This window comes from Podarcis vaucheri (genome assembly GCF_965113315.1).
Source record: "Podarcis vaucheri genome assembly, chromosome: 10".
Classification (NCBI taxonomy): domain Eukaryota; kingdom Metazoa; phylum Chordata; class Lepidosauria; order Squamata; family Lacertidae; genus Podarcis; species Podarcis vaucheri.
In genome coordinates this window covers 4,152,882-4,179,350 of record NC_138748.1, presented here as the reverse complement: position 1 = coordinate 4,179,350, position 26,469 = coordinate 4,152,882, and the positions used below count along the sequence as shown (strand labels likewise).

General features: G+C 44.2%; 1 protein-coding gene across 3 annotated transcripts in view; it reads left to right on the top strand.

Moving 5' to 3' along the window:
- The first annotated feature begins 7,480 nt into the window (after positions 1 to 7,480).
- DMTF1 (cyclin D binding myb like transcription factor 1) overlaps positions 7,481 to 26,469 on the top strand; it is a 33,983-nt gene continuing 14,994 nt past the window's right edge. Inside the window, exons 1-9 of one of the 3 annotated variants that reach the window (XM_082240123.1) lie at positions 7,481 to 7,604; positions 16,256 to 16,372; positions 18,493 to 18,615; positions 19,620 to 19,714; positions 20,245 to 20,359; positions 21,052 to 21,128; positions 22,849 to 23,006; positions 24,468 to 24,500; positions 25,912 to 26,021. In XM_082240123.1, coding sequence (XP_082096249.1) covers positions 16,264 to 16,372; positions 18,493 to 18,615; positions 19,620 to 19,714; positions 20,245 to 20,359; positions 21,052 to 21,128; positions 22,849 to 23,006; positions 24,468 to 24,500; positions 25,912 to 26,021 — 820 coding nt within the window. In that variant the 5' untranslated portion in view covers positions 7,481 to 7,604; positions 16,256 to 16,263. Of the gene's footprint in view, positions 7,605 to 16,255; positions 16,396 to 18,492; positions 18,616 to 19,619; positions 19,715 to 20,244; positions 20,360 to 21,051; positions 21,129 to 22,848; positions 23,007 to 24,467; positions 24,501 to 25,911; positions 26,022 to 26,469 lie in introns of all 3 variants that reach the window. The other 2 variants (XM_082240122.1, XM_082240124.1) reach the window with 2 other exon arrangements.

Genomic DNA, 26,469 nt, shown 5'->3' with positions numbered 1-26,469 from the left:
TGGTAAATTAGGTTCTAAATGCAAACTGAAATAAAGTTCTCCCCCATCACTAGGTAAGTTGCAACTAACTTTTCTCATTGGCTTACTCTAAGCATGACTGAAACTGGATCCAACCCATAAGGAGGAGAGGTCAGCAAGGTGATAATCCCGATTCTTTGGTGGATGGCAGACTAAGTTTTGGTGCTCCGTGTTGACAGTGCCACAGGCAGGGAAGGACAGCCCGATGCATCTAGAAAGAGAATCAGGTCCCAGACATTTACTCCAATCTAATGCTCACCTTTTTTGGCCAAATTACGTTGTGCAAAGTAAGGTGTGCATTAGATTCAATGGAACATTTACATTTGCCAGCAAATACTTTTTTTGGTTTCAAAGTTCTGAAAACTGAGGTGTGCGTGAGATTTGATGGCGCATTCGACTCAAGTGAATACAGTATGTCTAGAAGACTCAACTGGCAGCTTTCCATTGTTAGTCCCCCACTGCAAAACAAACAAACAAATCCATCCACCCACAAAGACAACGCAAGCGCCCATCTTTGTAAAGGCATGCTTCTCTCTGGGCTGGAGCACGCCCTCTAATCCTTATTTGCAATCATCTTTGCTGAGCTGTTTTCTGGTGGAAAATGACTAGCACCAGGGCAGGGGGCAACCAAGGCGACCTACAGTCTGTCCATTGCATCCAAAATCAGCAAACCAATCAAAACCAGCCTGTGATTCTGAACAGATCTGACAGTAAACTCACATTAAAAAATAAAAATGAATCTGAAGAAGAAGAAGAAGAAGAAGAAGAAGAAGAAGAAGAAGAAGGCATCAGCTAAGAACTTTGGGATTTCTGGATACATTTTCTGTGCCATCTCCTGCACTCCAGTGCCCATGTTAATTTATCTGAAGGAGCCCATTTAGCATGTTGCAAAGGAAGAAATGAGGTCAAAATGGCATGAGAGCAAACAGATGCTGTCACTCCTTGCCATCTAACCTCACTGCCCCTTTCTGTCACCGCTGCCCCTCACCCTGTCATCAAGCCTATAATCTGTGCATCAGATTTTGCTACAGTCTAGCTCACTCGACTTGCAGATTTTCAAGGACATTTCTTCAATCTCACCTTCTCCAACTTCCGACATTTTGTATTGATTTATGGCATTGCAGTTAGCTGGGGGGGAAATAAAAATCCCAGGCCTCCTTTTTCCTCCATAGCTTCTTTGCTGCTTAAGATGCAGCCCCATCTTCTATGAGTAGCTACTTAACTGCTGTACTGCATTTCAACAACGACTATGAGAGTTATTGGGAGTTTGAAAATAAACAGATGGCATGCATGAAATGTCTAAGGTTTTGTCTGCACATTTAAAATAGCATCATGCCACTTTAAACAGTCGTAACTTCCACCAAAGAATCCATGACTTCATTTGAGAGAGCTATGCATGATGTGTTAGGGTTGACTGGCTTTGCTTTCAAACTTTTCAAACTCATTTTGATGCATCATCAGCTCCATTAAATCTTATCAGCTTGGCAGTCTTTTATCAGGCTTAAGTTTCTGTACCCATAACATACTCCCAGCCTAGGATCCCCTATGATAAGAAGTGCAATGCAAGAAACTCTCTCTGGGAACTTAAAAGGCCTAGGCTATAGGGCCATGGACACATATTTACATAAAATTTGCAAATTTACAGGTTGAGACACAGGTTTAGACATCCAGTGTTACATAAAGTGAGTCAACCAATTTATCTGTCCAAACCACCCCAGACAAATTATTCAATTAATTTGCTCCCCACATCAGTTCACACCAAAACAGGTTGTTTGTTTTGAAAAGATTGGTTCCAGATCCATTCAGTTCCTTCAGTTCCCCTGTGTTACCCCCAAACCATATCTGAAGTCAACTTAAATTTAATAGCCCAATTTAATAGTCTACCCAGGAACCAAGATCGCCCCTTAATTCAATTTCCCCCAAACTTATTCCCTACCTGGGACACTCAGAAAACGTTTTGGGAGCTTATGTCCACGCAATGCCAACTATGCACCATTCATGCACATCTTAAGGTTTGCAGGAGCCACAGGTTGGAGGAAATAAAAATAAATATGGGGAAGGGGGGAGGGGCAGACCTCAGAAAGGCCCAGGGAGGACTGAGCATGCTCAATGGGTATGACATTCTGAGTACCTATTAGGATAAGAGGCACAAGTGTACAATCTGTGTACTCAGATAGTTGAGCTGTACACTTTGCACCCTCATTCAGTGTAAGCAAGCCTGTTCTCGTAAGCCCCACTCATTTTTCTGTCTTGTTCTCATGGCGGTTGCAGCGATTACCTTGTGCACCCGGCACAATTTCAAGAACAGCTGCTGTAGAGCAGGGGTCAGCAAACTTTTTCAGCCGTGGGCCGGTCCACTGTCCCTCAGACCTAGTGGGGAGGGCGGACTATATTTTTTGCGGGGGGGGGGGGGGATGAACGAATTCCTATGCCCCACAAATAACCCAGAGATGCATTTTAAATAAAAGGACACATTCTACTCATGTAAAAACACGATGATTCCCGGACCATCCGCGTGCTGGATTGATAAGGCAATTGTGCCGGATCCGGAGCCCAGGCCTTAGTTTGCCTGCCCACGCTGTAGAGCAATACCCATTCATCGTCTACAGAACCTTGTCAAAGGGGACCCCATTTGTGAAAGTGAGCAACCAGAGAGCTCAAGCATGAGCAACGGGGACATCTGGTGGCTGTGGAGAACCAAAAGTGCAGCAGGAGTGCACTCTTTGCAGAGTAAATGGGGTGTGCACACAGGGAGTGGCAGCTTACTCAGTGACCAGGTAGGGGACTGACGGTGGACTTAGTCAGTTATTGAAAGTGCCAGGACTGTGATACTTAGTCACCTCATTGATCATTGCTGGGAAACTTCAGAAGTGGAAGGAAAAGCTCCAAAGTTATTATACCATGTCATGAAAATGTTCAAAAGTGGATTCAAAATCCAGTTAATAAACAGCAAGTTACAGTCATGTATTTTCATATTTTATGTGACTGACTCATGAACTTTTCAGTATAATGGTTATCTTACCAATTGGTTATCTGGGGTGTTTGGGGAGGGGTGGTACCTCAGGTGGAGGACACCCACATCATGCTTCTTTTGGGGTACAATGTCCATCTTTGGTCCCCATCCTGCACTCAGCTCTCACCTGTGTCTCCTAGAAGCTGTCAGCATGCAATGGCGGCCACACCCTGGGAAATGGCTCTGACTGGCTGGCTAAGCCAGGTGAGGGTACCTGAGGGTGAGTTAAGGGCTTCCCCTGCATGCGAAGACAGGCTCCTGCAGGAGCTTCCTGCAGCCAATTAGAAGCTGTGCTTTGGTTTCCAGACGTTTTGGAAGTCGAACGGACTTCTGGAACGGATTCTGTTCAACTTCCGAGGTACGACAGTAGTAGGTCCAACAGTCAAGAAGGCCGGTGGGGCTCATCTACCCGGGAAGGGAGCCCATCTAGGAGAAGGAAAACTCTGATTCTAAAGCTCCACTGCCTTGCAGGATATCTTCGGGAGAAGAAAAGGCTCAGGAGTAAACCCTACACAAATCCAGAGTGGAGTCCCCAAGATGGTTAGATGGCGCCTTGTACGTCTCTTTCTGGCAACTCCTGCAGCAAAGTTGGTGCTAAATGTCTTGCTCTGCTTTCCTTTGGGTTACCTTAGCAAGGCCAAGAGGGGAGTCTTGTCCTCTGGGCAGCTCAGCACCTCCAGACACACAGCCCACACTTGCCCCCCAGGGAGGTCACTTTGGTTCTGCTAATGCAGCAGTTGGACTTCACTCCAGAGGCACACTCCATTGTCTCTTGGGACAGATGGATGCCAACAATTGGTCCTCCACAGCACGAGGTGTCCTGGAGCTCCCTGAATGAAACATCACAGAGCAGCCTGTGCTGAAGGACCACAGAGTTTACTCTGCGGGTCTGTTGTCTTTGGGGGAAACTGCAGCCCAACCTTCCCAACCAAGACACAGGTGTCTTCTTTTCAGAACCAAGAGGGAAATGCCAAGTGGCCACGAAACCATAAGGAGCACTAGAGGTGCTGGCTCAGTCAGGTGCCTGGCATCAAAATGGGCTAAAAGAATACTTTTAAATTCTTATCCAATTTAGCATGTTTATTTTACTTGTGTTTCACAAATTTCATCACATGAAATTAGGACATAAAACTATCCCTACAATTTTCCATCCCCCCATTTTTTTCATCCAAATTGATTTTTATTAAAGTTTTCACAATACAGTAAAATAACGGATAGAATAAATACAATCCAAAAGACAAAAGAGAGAGGAAAGAGAGAAAGAAAAAAGGAAAGGAAAGAGAAAGGAAAGGAAAGAAAGAAGGGGAGGGAGAACACAGAAATAAGAAACACCAAAGATTAAAAAATATTTCTGATTCTTTGTCTGCTGGTTACATTAGAAAAGGACTGTTTAAACCATCCAGTCCATGTTGGTACCCTTCATCTCCACTTTCTGTTTAACCACATTTCTTTTTATTCAAAGTGTCACCACATCATTTATTTCTTCTTCCCACGAAACTCCGAGGGAATTCCAAATGGTTATTATTAATAATAATTAGCTATACTTCTATTAATTCCCATCACCATTCCTCTGCATTGGATAATAGTATGTTCTTCCATCCATGCTCATACTAAAAATTTCTCTACTGTGGTCACATGTTGAAGTAATATTCCATGTTGTTGTTTTTACCCTTATTGTATATCTGATCTCTTTTAATTGTTCACCCAGCAACTGCTGAACAATCCCAATGGTCACTGGAGAATTCAAGGGTATCTTTGTCATTCTGGATCTTTTTAATGCTTTAGAAATTGCTCATAACACAAGTTGGATCTACACTGACCTGTTTGCCCCCATTAGAAGAATATTAGATATGTCATTCTAAAGTGTCACAGGGCATGTATGTTAACTAAAACGTTTTTTTACCTTGATTTTTTTGGTCAAGTGTAAGTAATACCTCATCATATCATTTCCCAAAATTCTGTTTCTTTCCGTGCTGCTGGTTGCTGTGCTCTGCCCTCTGGTGTCACATTTTAACACCGCTCCTCGGATTCCATTGGAGGGGGGTCAGAGTTTGAATGCAGTAAAAAAAAAAGGTAAAACGCTACATAGGAACATATGATCCTCTGCTTTTCTCCTTTAAATCCCCATAGAGGTAGGCACAGCCAACACAAGGTCCTTCAGGAGAGAGGCCAAAGAGCCCTAGAGAAAGAGGAATCTGCCCATCACCACACGTTAGAGGAGAGGCCACCCTCAGGTGAAGTGCCTCCCCATGAAGGAAGCCAGGACTGGCAGTCCAAGCTGCAAACCGAACCCTGTCAGAGAAAGGGAAGCAGAACCCCAGTGAGGCTGCCTGGTGGACAGTGAGGTGAACTTGTCCATTATGTGGCATAGCACATGAAACAAGGAACGTAGAGGCTATTCTCCTTGACGACTCTTCTCCTGTGTTTTGAATGAGGTGCCTGGGCTCTATCTGCTCCAGCAGAGCACTTCCCCTTTCACTGTTAGCAGCTAATTATTCTCAGTCTAAACCAGGCTTCCTCAACCTTGGCCCTCCAGATGTTTTGAGACTATAATTCCCATCATCCCTGACCACTGGTCCTGCTAGCTAGGGATCATGGGAGTTGTAGGCCAAAAAACATCTGGAGGGCCAAGGTTGAGGAAGCCTGGTCTGAAGGGATGGTGCATGGGGTGGGTTCTGCAGCCAGAGCCGGTGCTGTGATGCTCCAGCAGTTTGACTTCACCTCCAGAGGCGCACTCCATGATCTCCCAAGAGAAATGGATACCAACATAAATGCATGCCTCAAGCGTTTTGCCTATATAGTTCACGCCTATGTTAATAATGTCAAATGCTGGACTTGTGGAGGAAACACCTTAAGTCATGTATAACTTAGCTCAGGGAATGTTATCCAGTGAAGCCAACCTTATGACAAGGCCCCCCTCCTAGGAGGCCCCATTCATCAAGAGTTTATGTCTACCTACAATGGCCATTGTGTAAAAATCACAAGAAGAAAAACATTGGAGGGAGATGTATTGCTTGCAGTGTGCAAATGTTCTCCAAAAAGTACGTGAATAAAACATGGCTGATCCACAGTCAATCATACCCATGACAGAAGTCTTCTTCGAAATGGCAGACTGTAGCTCAGAAGTTTGTTTTTCCCCCTTTTGTTTTGTGTTGTGTCATTAGACTGCAAGCCTGAAACCAAGAACTGTTTTACCATTGATCTTTATGAGATGCTGTGGGAATATTTGTGGCCAGAGTGGAAGGACACCACCGTGGCTTCTGAATCTTTTTGTCTTTGTCTTCAGTGGCCCTGGAAGAGGATGGGGCTGCTCTGCACATCAATGGCCACCCGAAAGAGCACACATGGAGACTCCTGGGCAGCCAGCAAGGGAGACGGGCTGGACCATTTGGACTAAAACCTGGAAAGCCAGGATTTGAATCCACACCTAGTGATGAAGACCACGGGGCGGAGGGTGGAGACCTTGGGCCAGTTGCCATCTCTCAGCCTCACCTGCCCCAAAAGGGTTGAGGCAAAATGGGGAAGGGGAGAAGCTCCTGGGAGGAAAGGGGGGATTAGGCGTGTAACGATATCAAATCATCTGCCTCCACAACAGCACATTCCCACCATTCCTAAAAGCACAGTGGCAACCAGCTCATATCGCTCTGTAGGTAAAGCAGGAGCCTCTTCATCTCAGGTGCTTCTGTCGCTGGGCATTGCAGAGGGTTGGACTAGATGACCCTCGGGGGTCCCTCCCAACTCTGCCATTCTGTGAAATGTCTGCAGATTCCTCTGCGTGGTCCCGTTGTGTTCAATGTGGCAGCCTTAAGATGCTGCGACACTTTTTATATATTGCTTTTTAGAAGGAAAAGAGAAAGAGAGGCTGTTGCGGGAGATTCTCCTTTAGAGGGGAAGGGAACGCTCTGCCGCCTTTCCGTTGGGAGTTTTGTTCTGAGGTCGAGGGAAACTCGGGATATTTTCTGTCAAGTCTGGTCACGTTCTGTGATTTCATATTCACAGAAACGCTAAAATCGCTTTGTGAATGTTGGATTTTTTATATATATGAGAACTTGCTAGAGATCCGTAATAAGTCCCTGGAGAGGCTGCTTCCTCCTCCGGCCCCAGCAGAAAGCACAGTACAATATTCTTATCTCCCCGCGTCTCCTCCTCCTCCTCACATCCCGGGGGAGGCCCAGTCCCCGCTGCTATTGCGCTTCGCTGAGGGAACAGCGGAGGCGGCGGCGGCGCCATTTTGCGAGGGGCGAAGCGGCGCCTCTGTCCCCTCCCCCACGTCAGAAGAGCGACGGGCGCGGAGGCGGCGAGGCCGGCCAATGGGGCGGAGGCGCGCGACGCGGGACCTATTTGGCGCGCTTCCCGCCGCGCGTCTCCCGACCCCGCTCGGCGACTTTTGTGGCGCCGGAAGCCGTGGGCGGGGCCTTGGCGGGCGGCTTCCTCCCCCCGCGACTTGGCCCCTCCTCCGCTTCTCCTTCTGCGTCCGCTCGAGGCGGGCGGGCGGACTCGCTCTCTCTCCCTCCATCCTGGTACTTGGGCGCCTCCATCCTGGTTTCTCAAGTGCCCGGACCCAAAACAGGAAGTAAGCGAGGCGGGCGGGAGAGGCGGCCGGGGATCAGGCCGGGCGGGCGCCCAGCGGAGGCGGAGGCCATGGCCCTCCGGCGGAGGTTGGGGTGCGCGGGGGGGGGGAGGGGCCGCGGACGGGAGGGAGGTCTCGGAGGGAGGGCACGGGAAGCGCCTCCGTCCTCTCCGGTGAGCCCCGAGGGGCCCCCTCGCTACCCTGCGAGGCCCCCTGGGCTTCTCATTCCGCCCCGAGGCCTTGGGGCGCTCTGCGCACTCGACCAGCGGCAGCGGCGACAGTCCTGCCGGAGTCTCCTTCCCCCCCGGGAAGCTCCGTGTCGCGGGTCTCCCCCTCGCCCGCCCCAGGGGGGCTTGCGCTGTCCAAGGCTCCCGCCCCAGCCTCGGTCTAACCCCGAGGGGGAGCGGTGCTCAGGCATCCCCACACTCGGCACTCTCACGCGCCACCCCACTCTCCGCAGCACCGGGAGATTCCTTGACTCTGTGGTCGCATTGGAGACCGCGGGGTCCTTATGATAAATGGCTTATTCACACAATATCTACCACCTGAGCCTGCCACCCCAAAAGGCACCAGGATGGCACCCGACTTGTATTTTAACGTGCTAAATTAGATGGGGAGTCCAGGTGCCCCACAGACTACACCCTCCGAGAAATGCACACATTTGACCCAGGTGTGTATTTAACAGCTCTCCTGTAGAAAAGTAACAGGAAGGTTCCCACTTCTGACACCCATGTGAGACGCCACCTCCATCTCTGAGGGTGGTGAGGTTCCAGGAGGTCCAGGTGTCAGAACCCAGGGTTCTTATTTGGACATTGAGGCCAGTGAGGGGGCTGTGGTGTTTATTTGATAAATGGTGTACACATATATACAGCCTGAGCCTACGACGGGAGCCTACAGCATTACGCTCTCAAAGAGTTCTTGCTTCTCCCATGGCTACAGTCTTCCTATTTGGACATTGAGTCTACAGGACATTGGACATACAGTCTACAGAAATGAGCCATAGCCCTCTATCCCAGCTCACTGCCTACAGACTGACACCTTTTTCTAAAGCTCACATCAAGGAAACTGCAGTCCTAAAAACAGCTCTTAACTAACAGAGCTGGAGGAGGGGGGCCACCTCTCTGCTACATGGTACAGAGTCTGCTAAGGGCGCATATCCCTGCCTTTATTTTCTTAATGGCTGCCATGGTCAGCCATTGAGTCCCTGCTGTATCTGAAGATTCATGGGACTGGTTTAAATTCTAACTTTCCTGGTTCCAGAAATTTTGAGGAGTCTTTCCTCCCCTTCACAAACTTATAACAATACCATAAAGAAGAGGGGGTGATCATACAATACATCAATATATCCTCTATCATCTCATTTATAAAACAAAACCCAAAACACCCGCCATATAAATAATAATAACAAACAGTGTTAACTTACATTGCCCTGAGAAATGAATTTTGAGGCAGTTCACAGGGCCATGGAGGAGGAGCATGAGAATAAAGCGGATGGGGGAGACAGGGATGAGATGCTGTGCAGCATCTATTTTATAATGCAGAAATACAGTGTGCTTATGTGTCAGGGGTGCCATAGGAGAAGAGGAGGAGTTTGGAGAAAAGGTTGCTATCCCACAAGTAGCCAGAACATTATCCTGCTAATTATTCTTTACTCCTTTCTCCTGTTGCACCCCTACACATATGCACTGCATTTCCATATTATGTAACATTGCACAGCTTCAAAACTCACACTGTCTCCAATTGTTCTGGCACCTCCTGTTCTCTACAGAACTTGGAACAGAAAAAGAATGTAGCGCTGCCAGTTTATCCCCCCCACCCCCGGCCCTCTTCTTTTGCACCCCTGAAGTATTGCATAATGCTGTCAGAATGTAGTGCAACACCTCCCCCCACTCCATTAACAACTTTTCTCACAAGCTGCACCCCATCCTACAGAAAATACTAATGCTCCAGCATTCCATTCCTCCCTCCCTAGTGTCAGGCTGGTTTTCCAAACTAATGGTATCTTTCCATCTCAGTTTTGTGTGACCTGCCCATAACAGCAAAGTCCTGTGGCACCCTAGAGGATGATCTACTCTAGGTTCAGTTTTCAAATTGTCTTATGCTTACGGGTGGGGGTTTCATTCCCTCCGAAGGACCAGGCAGTTGGGGAGTGCAACTGGACCAGCCTTTGCCAGTGGGTCTAGCCACTGTTGCACATGCTGTGGTCACATCTGGACTGTGTATAAAGACTAATTTTGAAGAGTTCTCAGACTGCAGCTAATGCTGAACACTGCTGCCTGGTTACTGAGGGGCGGTCATTATTCAGAGCACTTATTTCAATTGTGTTCAATCTGCACTGACTTGTGATCCATTTCTGAACCCAGCTCAAAGTGTTCATTACCATCTTTAAAGCCCTAAATTATTTGGGCCCAGGCTTCCTTGCTTCTATATGATTCTGCTCACCCATTAGCATTGTTGTTGGCTTCTGCCTGGCATCCTGTCTCTTCCTGAGCTATGTCGGTGGGCATGCTAGTAATGCCCACCAGGCCTTTGCTGGTGCTGCCCAGTCTTTGGAGTTCCTTCCTTTGGGAGATGGGCCATACAGGGCTGTCACACTTGGGTCCTCCTTGCAGGCTTCCCATAAGCATGTGGTTGGCCACTGTGATAGCAGGATGCTGGCCTAGATAGGCATTTGGTCTGATTCAGACAGGGCTCTTAGGTTTTTTATTGGTATGCTATTTTGTCTGTACTGTATTTATATTTTGTAAGCTGCTGTGAGGTCCATCTCTGGTTGAAAAGTGACACAGACGTTGTAATGTAAAATAAGTAAGTAGTGAGATCTTCACATACAACACCCTGAAATCAATTGTTTCAGTTTCACTGCAACCCAAAATGCACAGCATGTCACTGGCTTTGCACCCTGGAGCAGAAGTAGTTAATATGGTGCCCTCCAAATATTGATGGACTGAAGCTTCCGCCACCCCTGACCATTCAGCATGCTGAGGGAAGCGGCCGGCCTTCTTCTGCATTCACCTACTGATGAATGAATAAATAACGTTCCAAAAATCTTCTCTTCTGCACAGAATTCTACATGCTGTATTGTAATATTGTGGTCACACTTAGTGCTTCAGAAAGAGAAACCCTCAGCATCTTTGTATACCCCCTTCTGGGATGAATCCCTTCAATTAGGTTCTGTTTCCTCAAAAAGTGTCACACAAAACGTAACCACTTTCTGCAGAACTTGTAAAGTCTTCAATTAGCCCAAATGGCAAAGAGCCTCATTGCATTTTGAAGACATATTAGCATTCATGGGCCAGAGTCCGCTCTGCCATTTGCATGATCACCATAGACCTAATAATTAGCTCATTGAATTTCTTTTTATATCTTATAGCAAAATAGAACTGTTCCACTATAAAAAAGTGGAGGCAAGTCTTTAAAAGAAGCAGGCATTGTTTCAGTTCTGATAGGCTGTTCAAGAGATAATTAAGGAAGAAATGAATGAAAAGTGCAATGAGGACACTGCCAGTTAAATATGGAAAGGACCATTGCTGAATAGGACTAATGCAGATATACATAGATAATTATTAATGAATAAGGCCATCAATGATGGTGATGGCTGCATAGTTGAAGCATTATGCAGTTGAATACCTAAGGCAGGGGATCATGAATTGTTGATCCTAAATGCTTTAGCTATGGCGAGGGGCACCGCTGAATAAGAAACTGCTCTCTTAAGGGCGTGGGGAACCTCTCTTTTAATTCTTCATTAATTTGGAAAAATAAAAGAACCATGATGTCGAGGGGACCTCATTATTCAAACTAGTATTCTGTCCCCACTAGTGCACTATATTTATACATGTGTTACCCACAACCATCCTCTGCCACCCTATAAGAATACACTCTGCCCAAATACACCTGTGCATTCAAAAGCCTTTGTCACTACTTTCTCATTGTAATCTCTCGTGCCCGTTATCCATATTTTAAAGGAATTAATTCCCCCTATAAAAGGGTTCTATTGTGAAACTTTTATCCATTTTTTATATTGCTTTGCACATGGGATTTTTAAAAGCCAAATTCAGTGAAAAATGCACTCCTGTAAAAGTGAGCATTGTGATTCTAAAAATACTATGAATGAAAAAAAAATAGCTGAAAGTTCTCACAGAGTTTTAGTTTATGCTGTCTTAAAATTCTGGATACTTTTGCATGCTTTGGCAAGAGCCCTGACAGTAAATAAATAAAGCTATAATTACAGTAGGCACGAGTAAAAATATTCCTGCTACAGAAGCAAGAGATCCCTGTACAAGTTTAGTGAGCTCCAGAACCTGTGATATTGCAGAGAATTCCAGATCATGCAGGGAGAAACACTTAAGATCTTGAACTCACCTGCTTCCAGCATGGCGGAATCCTGGCTCTGTAGACAGCTGCTGGGTCAGCCCTGGGTGGCATTTTGTGAAACATGAATGACACTCATTATATAATCTGTGACAGAATAGTTACTCAAAAAGAACCGTAAATAGTACAGTGAGGGGGGTGAGTATTTGATCCCCTGCTAAATTTCCCTGTTTGCCCTCTGATGAAGAAATGACCAGTCCATAATTTTAATGATAGGTTTATTGTAGCTGTGAGAGACAGAGTAACAACAGGAAAACCCCCGGAAACCCAGAAGACAAAAGTCAGAGATTGATGTGCATTATAATGAGTGAAATAAGTATTTGATCCCCTATCAACCAGCCAGATGTCAGGCTATCTGGTATCTCCACTGTATGTAACGAGCTGAGATTAGAAGCACCTGCTGTAAGGGAGAGGTCTTACCTGTAATCCCAGCTTGTTACAGTACCTGTACAAAAGACACCTGTCAACAGAAGCAATCAATCTAGCAGATTCTAAAGTAGCCACCATGACCAAGCCCAAAGAGCTGTCCAAAGATGTCAGGGACAAGATTGTAGACCTGCACAAGGCTGGACTGGGCTACAAGACTATTGCCAAGCAGCTTGGTGAGAAGGTGACAACAGTTGGTGCAATAATTCACAAATGGAAGAAACACAAAATAACTGTCAACTTCCCTCGGTCTGGGGCTCCATGCAAGATGTCATCTCGTGGAGTTGCAATGATCAGGAAAACAGTGATGAAGCAGCCCAGAACTATACGGGGGAAATTGTCAATGATCTCAGGGCAGCTGGGACCATAGTCACCGTCAAAACAGTTGGTAACACACTACGTTGAGAAGGACTGAGATCTTGCAGAGCCGCAAGGTCCCCTTGCTCAAGACAGCACATGTACAGGCCCGTTTGCAGTTTGCCAATGCACGTCTGAATGACCCAGAGGAGAACTGGGTGAAAGTGTTCTGGTCAGATGAGACCAAAATTGAGCTCTTTGGCATCAGCTCAACTCACCGTGTTTGGAGGAGGAGGAATGCTGCCTACGATCCCAAGAATACCATCCCCACCGTCAAACATGGAGGGGGACATATTATGCTTTGGGGGTGTTTTTCTGCTAAGGGGACAGGGCACCTTCACTGCATCAAAGGGACGATGGACGGGACCATGTATCGACAAATCTTGGGTGAGCACCTCCTTCCCTCAACCAGGGCATTGAAAATGGGTCGAGGATGGGTACTCCAGCATGACATGACCCAGAGCACACAGCCAAGACAACAAAGGAGTGGCTCAAGAAGAAGCACATTAAGGTCCTGGTGTGGCCTAGCCAGTCTCCAGACCTTAATCCCATTGAAAATCTGTGGAGGGAGCTGAAGGTTTGAGTAGCTACACATCAGCCTCGAAATCTTACTGGCTTGGAGAGGATCTGCAAAGAGGAGTGGGATGAAATACCTCCTGAGATGTTTGCAAACCTGGTGGCCACCTACAAGAAACATCTGACCTCTGTAATTGCTAACAAGGGTTTTGCCACCAAGTACTAAGTCATCTTTTGCAAAGGGATCAAATACTTACTTCACTCATTATAATGCACATCAATCTCTGACTTTTGTCTTCTGGGGGTTTTCCTGTTCTGTCTCTCACAGCTACAATAAACCTAGCACTACAATTATGGACTGGTCATTTCTTCGCCAGGGGGCAAACGGGCAAATTTCGCAGGGGATCAAATACTTTTCCCCCTCACTGTAGGTGCAGAGGATAGATGCTGCAGCAGTTGCATAACTAATGTTTTCTACTGAAGTGGGTCAGTGTGGTCTCGGGACATGAACTGAAGACACGATGCAGGTACTTGCACATCCCTAGGTCTGATCAGTGTGACCTGCCAGTTGTTTCACTTTTCCACTTCCAGGGAAGCAGCTGAAACAGGTGATTTAGTGAATGTCTGCTAGGCCATGATTAGGCGGGGGGGGGGTGCATTCAGTTGGGGAGTTCGCATGGGCCAAGAGCAAGACATAGATAAGGTTGAGCATTTTAAATCACACTATGGCTAAATTTACTTAATTTTGACTATACCATTTCAAAACAACACCAAGGAAACATAATTTTTCATCAGATTTATAAAATATTACAGACTGAAGCTATTATTTTTTTAAAAAAATATTCAACAGTTTGCACATCATTTAATTGTAAAAACCTCTAAGCTGTTTACATAAAATGTAAAATACACGTTAAATTTATTTATAAAACATAAAGTTACAAACAGAATCAGCTAAAATATATGTCATAAAATAAGATTAAATATTAAAATGCATGTCAGCTTTACATAACAGGTAGACTTGCCTAGACTTTTTTTTTTCAGCAGACACTGAAAACAGTTCAGCAGAGTCACCTTCCCAATGGCAATGGGCAGGGAGTTCCAGTGTTTAGGTGCTTCCCTGCTGAAATATTGATTCCTTTGCAAGTAGGGAGCAAACATAAGAGCCACTTCTGCAAGTGCCATTTTCAGAGATAAGGCAGTGAATGGGCACAATGTGGGGTAAGGTGATCCTTCATTGAAAGCGGACCCAAACTTTTAGATGTCAGAGGAAATAACTATCAGACTTGTAGAAGACACCTGAAGGCAGCCCTGCATAGGGAAGTTTTTGATGTTTTAATTTGTTAGAAGCTGCCCTCAAAATGTGCAGCCAATTGAGCACTGCTGGTCCTCACATGCTGCAGAGGTCCCCATTTCACCATGGGAGTCCGCAATCTCCAAACCTTCCGAAATAGCTCCACTGACTGGCAACTAGAGCCTATAAATGCAGACTTCAAAATGCTCCTTCACCGCCCACATTGAGACAAGGCAAGCACAATTATGTGCTAACTGCTGTAATAGTAATAATTTATTATTACAGTCAAAGACCACTTCAAGAAGCACAACTGAGACTGCTTTCACAAGAATGAAATAGACATTTAAAACAATATACAATAACAGCTTATAGATTAAAATTAAAACAGTTGCAGGAACACAAAAAGACCTAAGGTTAAACTAACATGCAGATTGCCTCTGGGACGCCCAGGAGGCCGGCTACGGCAGTTTTCTCAGCAATCTATTTGTTCCAGGGGGTGTTCTACGCCTACAAATCTGCGCGCAGAATCTGGTGACCATCTGGGTCATTTTTTGATCTTTGCCTAAGAGGAGAAAATTTAGTTAGGCTTGTCCGGAAGGTCAGCAAGCCTCACTAGATGGGGGGCCGATGGTATCTCTATGTGCCTCATCGTAAAAAGGACATCTAAAAAATAAGTGTTCAGGGCTTCCTGTTTCCCTTAATGGGCAGGCACAGTCTCTGAGCATGCGGGACTTTCCCACTTCCAGAACCAGCGAGGGCAGAGCCAAACCTCTGGCAAGAGTAAAGGCCCTTCTTGCATTTCTGGATACGAGGAAATGGAGGTGCCGGGACAGCAACATCTCTCTCGTGTTCTGCAGTTATGTAATCGGGGAACCTCAAGCAGTCCTGTTGCACTAACTCGTGTTCAGTCCCCTTCCAAATGAGACTTGTGGTCAGATGCATTTGCAATACTGAAGTGCCCTCTATTCAGCAGCTCTTGGTTCCTGGGAGAAAACTAAGGGTGACTTGGGGTGGGACTTCTAAAGGAGTTTTGAGAACACAGCTACCCTGCTTTCTATTCTGTATGATATATTTTTGATGGTTCATGAAAGTTCTACTCCGCATTCCAAGGTTTAAGCCCTGCTGCTCACCTGGTTGCTCATGGCAAATAAGAAGAGGATTCACCTAATCAGACTGTGCAGTGGGGGGGGGGCTCCTTTTTTAGGCCAGAAATGTGCCTCTTTGTACTTTGTCCTGAGTTTCTTTCTCTGTTGTGCCTCATTTCCTTCCCTTCCTCTTTTGTGTGGTTAAGACCTTTAGAGGTTTGGGCTGCAATCCTAACCCCCCTTACCTGGGAATACTTCTGCACAGACATAGTTAGGGCTGCATTGAGAGTAAGCATGGCGTATCTCTGTGCCATACCCAGACATGACGAGTGTTTCCAGCTACGAGTTCCAGGTGCCCAATGCTGTGATGGGCTACTGGATGCGTGCTCTGAGTTCGTTGTCCTCCACCACAATGGTAGTGGCTGTGGCTCTCTTAGCCAGGTCTGTGCCTTGGCTATAGTTTGGTGGTTCTACCTGGCAGGCATGTTTTCTGTACCCAGAATTTAAGCAGCACATGAGATCATGTTGATTCTGGGATAATAGACAGCTTACAGACTCAAAACAGGTGTGGTCATTTAAACGTTACTAATCTGTGATCTGTTCTCGTTCAGATTTGAGTATGAGCACAGTTAAAGAAGAATCTGACACAGTGACAGTAGAAACCGTGAATTCTGTGACTTTGACCCAAGACACTGAAGGAAACCTTATTCTTCACTGCCCTCAGGATGGTATAGACAACTGTTATTTGACTGTATGCTTTCTCCATATTATTTCAAATTATAGTTAACCAACAAACAAAGTAGGATGGGATCTGTTTAATATTATTTCCTTTGGATATTTGTGTACTGCAGTTTAGGTAGAGCAGATTTTCCTGTGGGATTTTTGCTCTAGAACCGCTGAGGATCTTTAGGGTTCCCTGGAAGCTTTTCAGCAGCTTCTAGATGCAAAGATCAGCCCTGGTTCCCCTTAGGAAGCTGCCTTATACCAGGTCAGACTGTTTCTTCGTCTATCCAAGTTTTGGCTTCTCTGACTGGCAGTGACTCCAGAGTCTGTGCAGAGATCTTCTCCATCACCTGATCCTTTAAAGCTGTAGATGTCAGGGATTCGCATTTGGACCATGTGTGCTCCACTGAGCTGCCGTCCTTCCTTCAGAGACCGCTTGCCCTCTGCTAAGAAAGCGCCCCTGCTTCTGGGTTTTGTATGTTGTGTTCTCAGAAGGTGCAGAGCAATGGCAAGACCCAACATGCCTGGCACATGACCGGATTTATGCTAGAATCGGTCTTGGATTTCTTAGCTTAGAAGTTAGCATACAAAGGGTTTCATGAACAAAGTGTTGTAGACCAGTATTGTGGAAATTACCCAAATGTATATAGATTTCTGCACAAGTTTTCAGTCTGATAAACTCTTCACTATACATTGGTACCTTGGTTCTCAAACTTAATCCGTTCCAGAAGTCTGTTCCAAAACCAAAGTGTTCCAAAACCAAGGCGTGCTTTCCCATAGAAAGTAATGCAAAACGGATGAATCCATTCCAGACTTTTAAAAACAACCCCTATAACAGCAATTTAACACAAATTTTACTATCTAATGAGACCATTGATGCATAAAATGAAAGCAATAATCAATGTACTGTCCTATAAAAGAAATAAGACAGTATTGTAGATGATAAAAAATTTTAAAAAATAAATTCCTTGCCTGCACTGATGATAGTCATTGTTTGCATGGGGGGGGGGGGGCTTTTGTCCATTTCTGCAGTCACACAATCAATCAATCATAAAACAAAGAACAAGCCACAGTCACAAAAACACAAAAAATAGCAAAAACCATAGCACCAAATATAAGCTCCAAATATCACCTCAGAACACTGTAATAGGAAATGGAAGGCTTTGATTACAATGGGGGGGGGACGCAAATTAGCAGCGCAACAGTGAAAACAGAAGCTCAGGAGCGCATTCAGCTTCCAAAGCAAAGTTCACAAACCGGAACACTGACTTTTGCAGCATTCGAGTTCCAAGTTGTTCAGGAACTAAGCTGTTCGAAAACCGAGGTACCACTGTATAGCATGGCCTTTTCAACAAAGCTTCCATTTGGGTTTCTTTTAAATATCAACTCATTGTTTCACTTCCCTAATGTGCATAGTGTGATGTGTAACATCCATTGGAGTTCCACAAACCAGTACACGGGGGAGTGAGGAGAAACTGTTCCTTATTTCTTTAGAACAGCTAAATGGTATACCCTTTTCATTCAGAGTTTAAAAGTTGTAAATAATTATTTTAATGATGTGTACAGTGTTGATTAAAGTATTGTCCACCGGAGTCTCAGTCACATTGCTATATAGAACAGCGGTTCTCATCTTTTTTGGGTATGGTGACCCACTAGCTCAAATTCATTTGCTGTGGTGTTCCATCCTTTTATTGTCACATGAATTTTGGTCTTCCGTGTGTAGCAGCCATTGGTTACATGCATTTTAATTGCAGGTTTGTGCCTGTTTTAGAAGCATTGTTTGAGACATCCAAGCAGACATATACTTGATGCCTCTATTAATGTGGAATTTATTGAAATATTTATAGTACTTACAAAGTTATTTGCAGTTGTGTTCATAGGTATGTAAGAATACCATCTAACAGCAGGATACCTGCTTCAGAAGCTTTAAACATTTATTCTAAAAGCATAGTTACTCAAGCAATTTTATATATAACAAACTATGAATATTTTTCAAGCCACAGGTTGGGAAATGCTGATATAGAAGGTACTGTACTTGCAAAAAGCATTTAAGCAGTGGGAAAGTGCTCAGCAAGCTTTCCTTTTAAGTTTCATTCACAGCATTTTTTTCTGTGTGTGTGTTTAGAGGCAGATGAAGTAGAATCGGAAGACAGTGTCAAACCTCCACATAAAAGGCTTTGCTTATCATCTGAAGATGACCAGAGTCTTGATGACACGACTCCATGCATTTCTGTGGTTGCCGTTCCAAGTAAGTCGGTCACTGCTAATGGAAGGCTGAAGGAATGCAATCCGGAGTCCAGTTCAGAAAAGGACTTGTAGGAATATGGGCCTTGCTTCTGCAGGTGAGGGGTGGTTTAGTTTCAGATAGGGCATTGAAGTGGCAAGAAGGCAAGAGGGTGATGCCCATGTGTGATGACAAATGGTCTGTAGTTGGACTTCTCTGAGCTGCACAAGGATATTAAATTTAAAAAATTCCTTCCAGTAGCACCTTAAAGACCAACTAAGTTAGTTCTTGGTATGAGCTTTCGTGTGTATGCACACTTCTTCAGATACACTGAAACAGAAGTTGCCAGATCCTTCTATATAGTGAGAAGGTGGGGAGGGGTATTACTCAGAAGGGTGGTGGGAATGGGAGATAGGCAGATAGCTGAGGTGAGCCTGTTGACGACTCTTAACGACTGTAATAGGTCTTACAGGAACAGGCTCACCTCAGCTATCTGCCAATCTCCCATTCCCACCACCCTTCTGAGTAATACCCCTCCCCACCTTCTCACTATATAGAAGGATCTGGCAACTTCTGTTTCAGTGTATCTGAAGAAGTGTGCATGCACACGAAAGCTCATACCAAGAACTAACTTAGTTGATCTTTAAGGTGCTACTGGAAGGAATTTTTTTATTTTGACTATGGCAGACCAACACGGCTACCTACCTGTAACTGTAAGGATATTAAATGAGTGTCTTGTAGTTTGAGGAGCAGCTGGCAAGGAGGCATGACCCCAGTGGGAGATCATTTAGGGAGCACGGACCCCACCCTGCATGTAGGAGAGGGAAAAATGAGACCCTCTGGTCTTGGTGGGATGTTAGGATCTTGCTACATAAGATTATTTTTAAAGCAGAAGCATGCTTACTCGGAAATACATCGCACAATATTCAGTGTGAGACTTACTCGCAGGATTACAGCCTTAATGTATGCCATAGGTTGCAACAGAGATGCAGGTGCTGTGCTAATTTTACATTTTGCATATTCTTAAGTTTCAGAAAGTGACCAGAGCTTTGAGGTGACTATGACAGCTACCACTGAGGTAGCTGACAATGAGGTCAACGAAGGGACTGTGACTCAGATCCAGGTACTGCTTCGTTATTTATTTAGTTGCAGGTTTATAAGCAGCCAGCTGCTACTAAAGTGGTGTGCAATAAGATAAACTATAAAATGCCGGGTGGAACAGTTGCCCCTCTCCTTCCCCAGGCGCTGTTCTGGGGGCTCTTCGATTTCAGGGGGCGAGCGGGGAAAGCCATGCTAGGCCAGCAGACGTCCTTGCCCAGGGCTCCCGTGGGTGAAACACGTCAAGTGAATCCCACCCTAAGACTGCATGTTCCATCTTCTTCCTCTAACCAGTGTGGCCTAAATCTTGGGGATGACGAGGGTGGTTGTCCAACAATATCAGGAGGGCTGAGGGTTCCCCATCCCAGGCAGAATAAATGTAATGCTTAAGGTTGCATGTTTGATTCAACATAATCCGTGGGGATTTCAGTGTGAAATAATTCAGAATGTAAGTGCTGGTGAGGTGGCTGCATCCTCCTTAATTCATGATTCTTAAGGACTTCATGAGAGCAAAGGTCAATTTGGAGGTCTCCTTTTTTATTTTGCCTTTCCCAGATTCTCCAGAATGAACAACTGGATGAAATCTCTTCTCTAGGCAATGAAGAAGTGTCTGCAGTTAGTCAGGCCTGGTTTACAACCAAAGAGGATAAGGATTCATTAACAAACAAAGGTAAATTCACATTCTCCTGCTTATCTCTATGTCTGTTACGTTTTGATGTGACATCAATTGACGTGGGCATACCCAGAACAAACTTAGTTGGTCTCTAAGGTGCTACCGGACAATTTTTTTATTTATTTCAAGTACTCTTGGGCATCACAAACATTTATCATATACGGCAAATACACGAGAATTTTTGTAGGATTGCTTTGATACAGAATGGCCATATGCTTCATTATAATCATTCAGGGATAACATACTAAATTTGATTTATATTTGACTCGCGTAAGCAAATGGAATTTTATACCTTCTGTTACATTGGTTTCAGCCTTTTTACTCCTTTGCTGCTGTTTGGCAACGTTGGAGGCTTCTTATTTACAAGTATTAGGCACAATCCATTGATGTTAGAAGCTTCCATTTTCTCTACATGTAGGATTTATTTTTCTGAAGATGTTGTGTGTGTATGTGATAAGCCTGTTGATAAGTGTTTGTTGGAATCAGGACTACAGATGTAATGCTGTTCCACATGGCACCTGCTTGGAGAATGATGGGGAAGGTTATGCTGTTTAATTTATTGCCCTGTTTAGCCTTTTTTTCCTTTGGCTAGTAATGGAAATTTGCTTCCTGATTTCTTCACTGGGTTACCTAGCTGTTCTTCCTAATGCTGAGTACTTCCAGTGATAGTGTCTTCTCCATTTTCTAAGGTCATAAATGGAAGCAGGGAATGTGGTCGAAAGAAGAAATAGACATTCTCATGAGCAACATAGAACGCTATTTAAAGGTTTGATGCATTCAATTAACCTACTGGTTTCAGTAGCCGAATGGGGAAAGTGCCATTGGCTAAGGGGCCTTTCACTTGCGCAGGATCTTGATACAAGCTATTAATGTTAATATTTTAACAGCATCCTCAAACAGCCTTTGAATAATTTCAGTCCTTTGAAAGTACACATTAGGGAGAAATGTACAATTATTTTGATAGACAATATTTTTAGTAGGCCTACTTTGCCTCAGAATTTAAGTTTTTCAAAAAGGCTTTTTAAAGCTTTAGCATACCATTGTAATAAATTGCTGGTCATCGTCAGCCATAGGCGAAGAAGGAACATGTGGAGGGAGAATTACAAGCAGCCTCTACTCTCTAAGAAGCCTTAGTTCTCTTTCAAGCAACTTTTTTAATTCCTCCGTTGTTTCATTTTCTTATTACTTTCTGCAGTGTTGTCACAGAGATCCAACAGAGATCTTGTTCTATTCTAATCTGCCACAATTTATAGAATGCAGCCAGTTTTCTTTGTGTCACTTTATCAGTATTTGCAATCTCACCATGATAAGATGTTTTGTCTACCCAAGAACCATCATGCCTTGAGGAATGGGAAGGTGTAGCTTTCAAAAAGCATTTTGGTACCTTTGCTTTTTTACCGTTTTTAACTTAGGCTTGTTTTAAAGTTTTTATGTAAACCACTTTTGTGAGGTTCATTTGACAAGCAGTATATAAATATCTTAAATAAATAAATGGGTGACTGTAGAGTCCTCTGTTTGTTCAAGGGGTTATTGGTTGTAATAAGCCAGTGGATCCTAAGATAGGATACAGTGGTACCTCGGGTTACATACGCTTCAGGTTACATACGCTTCAGGTTACAGACTCCGCTAACCCAGAAATAGTACCTCGGATTAAGAACTTTGCTTCAGGATGAGAACAGAAATCGTGTGGCAGCGGGAGGCCCATTAGCTAAAGTGGTACCTCAGGCTAAGAACAGTTTCAGGTTAAGAACGGACCTCCAGAACAAATTAAGTTCTTAACCTGAGGAACCACTGTATTGTAATATCCCAAGCCTTGCATCCAGGGATAGTCATTGCAAACAACTTCCCTTACTTACTGTTTTCTTAGTTTGTTTAACAACCAGTTTAGACAGACTTCTTTTTTAGGCTTTCACCAGTTTGCACCTTAAAGTAAGCCATGGTTAATGAATGTAGACAAGTGTTCTTCTTGTTCATGTTAAGCCATTAACTGTGGCTTATCATGATTTGCAAACTGGTCTGATATATTTAACTTTGCTGAGCTCAGGTACTGAAAAAATAATATTAGTTATATGAGCATCTTTGTAAATGGGCATTTAGAACCTTAAACGACCATATATATGCAAGTTAACAAAAACCAACATGAAGCACAGGTGCAGAACCTTTCTCCTGTCCGTTTCTTTATAAAACGTAAAGAGAACAAGTCCACTCACTTGGGATCTCCTGCATCACTTTTTTTTAAGTTCATGTTTTCCCAAATTTGATTTCAATTTAAATGCATTGTAACTTGTTTTCCAAATTTTGAATAGAAACAGGGCATTTATAGTCATATTTATTTATTTTTTAATAGCTAATGATAAAAAGTCATTTGGTCACATTTTCAACATTCAATACATAGTTTTGCAGAGCTTGTTAATAAAGTATCAGGCTTGATCTATTGTAAGATGTTGGGAAACTTAAATTTGTCGTCCAAATCTTGATGTGACTAGGCACGTGGAATAAAAGATGCCACTGAAATCATCTTTGAGATGTCAAAGGATGAAAGGAAAGATTTCTACAGGACTATTGCATGGGGTCTGAACCGGCCTCTCTTTGCTGTTTATAGACGAGTACTTCGCATGTATGATGATCGAAACCACGTTGGCAAGTATGAAACCTCCTAACATTTGACCAAACGGTATGAGAAGGGTTAAGAATGGCCTGGGGGCCCTTTTAAGTCCTAGCACCATGTTATGTAGGGCCAGAAGAATCAAGGTGGGGAAAACAATGTTGAGCCATGAAGCCTTGGAGAAGTACATTTCTCCAAATTAAGCACTTGCTTAATGTTCACCCTTAGTAAGTTGACAGTCTCATATGATACTTGAACTCTGCTTGTGGTAGAGCCATGGGAATGAGTCATGCAACATTGCCATTGCTGCAGCAATAAAACTGCTAGTATATTTGCAAAGCTGAGCCGGGTCCGTCATGGTTTCAAATTGGGTGGGGGAGCATGTGTTGAGATTGCTGCATTGCAGGGGGTTGGACTAGATGACCATTGGGTCCCTTCCAACTCTACAAGTCTATGATTCTGTGTAGGACTTCACACCCATATGTATGTGTATCCACTGTGTGTTGGACAAACTGCACTCAGATTCTTGGTCAGATACGAGGTTCTCCATAGTGGAGGGGGACATGAGCCCAAGACTGGATCCTGGACCCCTTCATGTGTGCAACCTGCATGGTGGGGACGTGGGTGGAACTCCTGGGCCTTTTGGCTCAAGATCAGGGTTATCAGTGCTGCTTTTTATCGTATGCCCAAATAGATGAATAATTGGTAGTTTATACCAACACAGTGGGTGGCACTGTGGTCTAAACCACAGAGCCTAGGGCTTGCTGATCAGAAGGTCAGCAGTTTGAATCCCCGCGGTGGGGTGAGCTCCCATTTCTCGGTCCCAGCTCCTGCCAACCTAGCAGTTCAAAAGCACGTCAAAGCGCAAGTAGATAAATAGGTACCCCTCCGGCGGGAAGGTAAACGGCGTTTCCGTGCGCTGCTCTGGTTCGCCAGAAGCGGCTTACGTCATGCTGGCCACATGACCTGGAGGTTGTACGCCGGCTCCCTCGTCCAATAAAGCGAGATGAGCGCCACAACCCCAGAGTCATCCACAAATGGACCTAACGGTCAAGGGTACCTTTACCTTTCACCAATAGTTACATTATTTTTCTGCTCACTTCAGAAGCTGTATCTAAGCACATACATGGATTTTCATCTTTAATCATGACACTGGGCACATGTGACTAGTTTTGAATAATACATTGGCAAGATTAATGACCATTTGGTATGTCTGCTCATTATGGGTAGAGAATCCTACAGAACTTAAGAACCTTGTCAAAGACTATAACAATTGCTTTCTCTTCTGTGCCTTAACATCAGGTTAGTGTTGGTAACAATCCAGTATGGCATATTGCACTTTGAAATTCTACTTTATTCTGAAAGTTGCAATTATATTTGCCTTTGTGAATAATGTTACATATTGTGTGCTGTGCTGAGTCCTAATGAGGGGAATTCAAGAAATTGAAAGAAATTCTATGTGTGTCTGTTAATTAAATGTGCTGTTTGTATATTTCACAGGTACACTCCTGATGAAATTGAAAAGCTCAAGGAGTAAGTTTTATTTTGCATTAATCAGTGTTTTGTGAACAGTTTGGAAGAACCTTCAGTTCTCTTTCCCCAAAGTTGTGTGCAGTTGGCAGCCAAAGGCCCATGAATTTACTCAGGCTCCTTAGGTTACCATTTGCCAAGCACCAGCTTCTTTTAAGAGGAGCCACAGTGTAGTTTGCGGAAGGGGAAGGCACAGGCAAGGAATAACAGGACTGGGCATTCAAAGTGAGCATTCCCAAGTCCCTTTTGCAATTGCATTAAACTTTCAGGGCAGGCTCTCTTTTTTGTGTGGAGCAAATAACTAAGCTGCAAGTGCTTCACTGATCTCTTGCACAGCTTTTGGCGCTCTCTGCGATTTCACACTACATCTCCAGTGTCTCTTTCTTTCCCCATTCCTTGCTAGTAGCAGTGGCCTAAGAACAACATAGAATAGTGCTTAAGGACATGTGAGCACCTTCCTGTGTAATCGAGGCCCCATGATATCCGATAAGAACCCTAACATCCTTTGAAATTGGTACCTATTATCTTTGGCTGCATTACCAGATGCAATGGTCTTTATTCAAAATATAATGGGAGGAAAACCCTTCAATGCTACAGATTCCAAAGCAGTAGTCAAAGGACATGACCAGCTAGTCATTTCAAAATGAAATGCAGCAATGCACTCAGTTGTGAAATACAATAATACAGAACTAAGGGTAAGATCTGTATGCTCACATGCAATAAATACAGTGATGGTTGGCTGAAAATATGTTCAACTTCCCGTCTCCAAAAAAGGAGTTTAATGCAAGCTTTGGGTTCTAGACCTCACAGGGTGTCCTGTGAGGCTTCAGAGTAAACTCACTGTGGAGTGCAGGGATTCACGTGTCCTTAAGCACTATTCTATGTCGTTCTTAGGCTACTGTGAGTGCAGCATTTCAGGGCAATCGGTTTTAGAATGGTTTGATGTCTGTATATGTTGTCAGAGAACAGAATTCCAAAGCAGGTTAAAGATAAAATATGAAGTAATCAATTATTTGATCATTACAGACAGTTTGAGATGTAGAGGTGGTTGTTTAAATGGGATTGCTAAATAGGCCCCCTATACCCAGCCATTCCTTGAGGGGTGATCTGGCTATGTTGATGTATTAATTTGATCTACAGATTTGTGCTTGTTTTAAGAATGTGATTTTATTTTTTATTTTGTGCTGTTCTACCAGCATGCTCATCAAAAACCCAAAACTGAACAAACCATTAGCCAGAATAAGCCCCCATCCGGAAACGCCCTGATTCTTAATTATTTTAAGTGGGTTATATTTATATATAGTTAGCACCCCCACCCCCTGGGCTCCTATAGAGGATGGGCAGGACGTAAACCAATAAATATATACAACTGAAATGCTTTGCACACCATGCTGAATACACTTGTTCCGTTTAGGCTACGGATAAAGCACGGCAATGACTGGGCAACTATTGGAGCTGCCCTCGGAAGAAGTGCTTCTTCAGTAAAAGACCGATGCAGGCTGATGAAGGACACCTGCAATACAGGTACAAGTATTACAACAATTGGCATTCCCAATGGAGGCACAATTGACTTGCAGAAAGTGTATCTCATAATCTTCAAGACTGTACATCTCAGGATTGCTTTAGAAATTTGTTCTGTCATTACTAAATAGCTAAATAATTGATTCAAACTTTTGGAGGACAGGGAGAGGAAATTGTTTATGTAATTTATATCCTGTCCTTCCTCCCTGAAGAAGGGTCAGATGTGCCTGTTTCAGGGACTCTGGGTAGCAGCATCTAGTGCATATTCTTTAGGACTTTACACTTTTCAATGCACATATATTGGTTCTTGTACTAAACTTCTTCTGCCCCTTTACTGCCCATTCTTAAAATGTTGAAAGAACCTTTTGCATGTTTGCAAATGCTACAACAAATATACCGCTATAGAAGGTTGGCTAAATTGTAGATGTGATACAGGGAGCCTCCAGCCCAT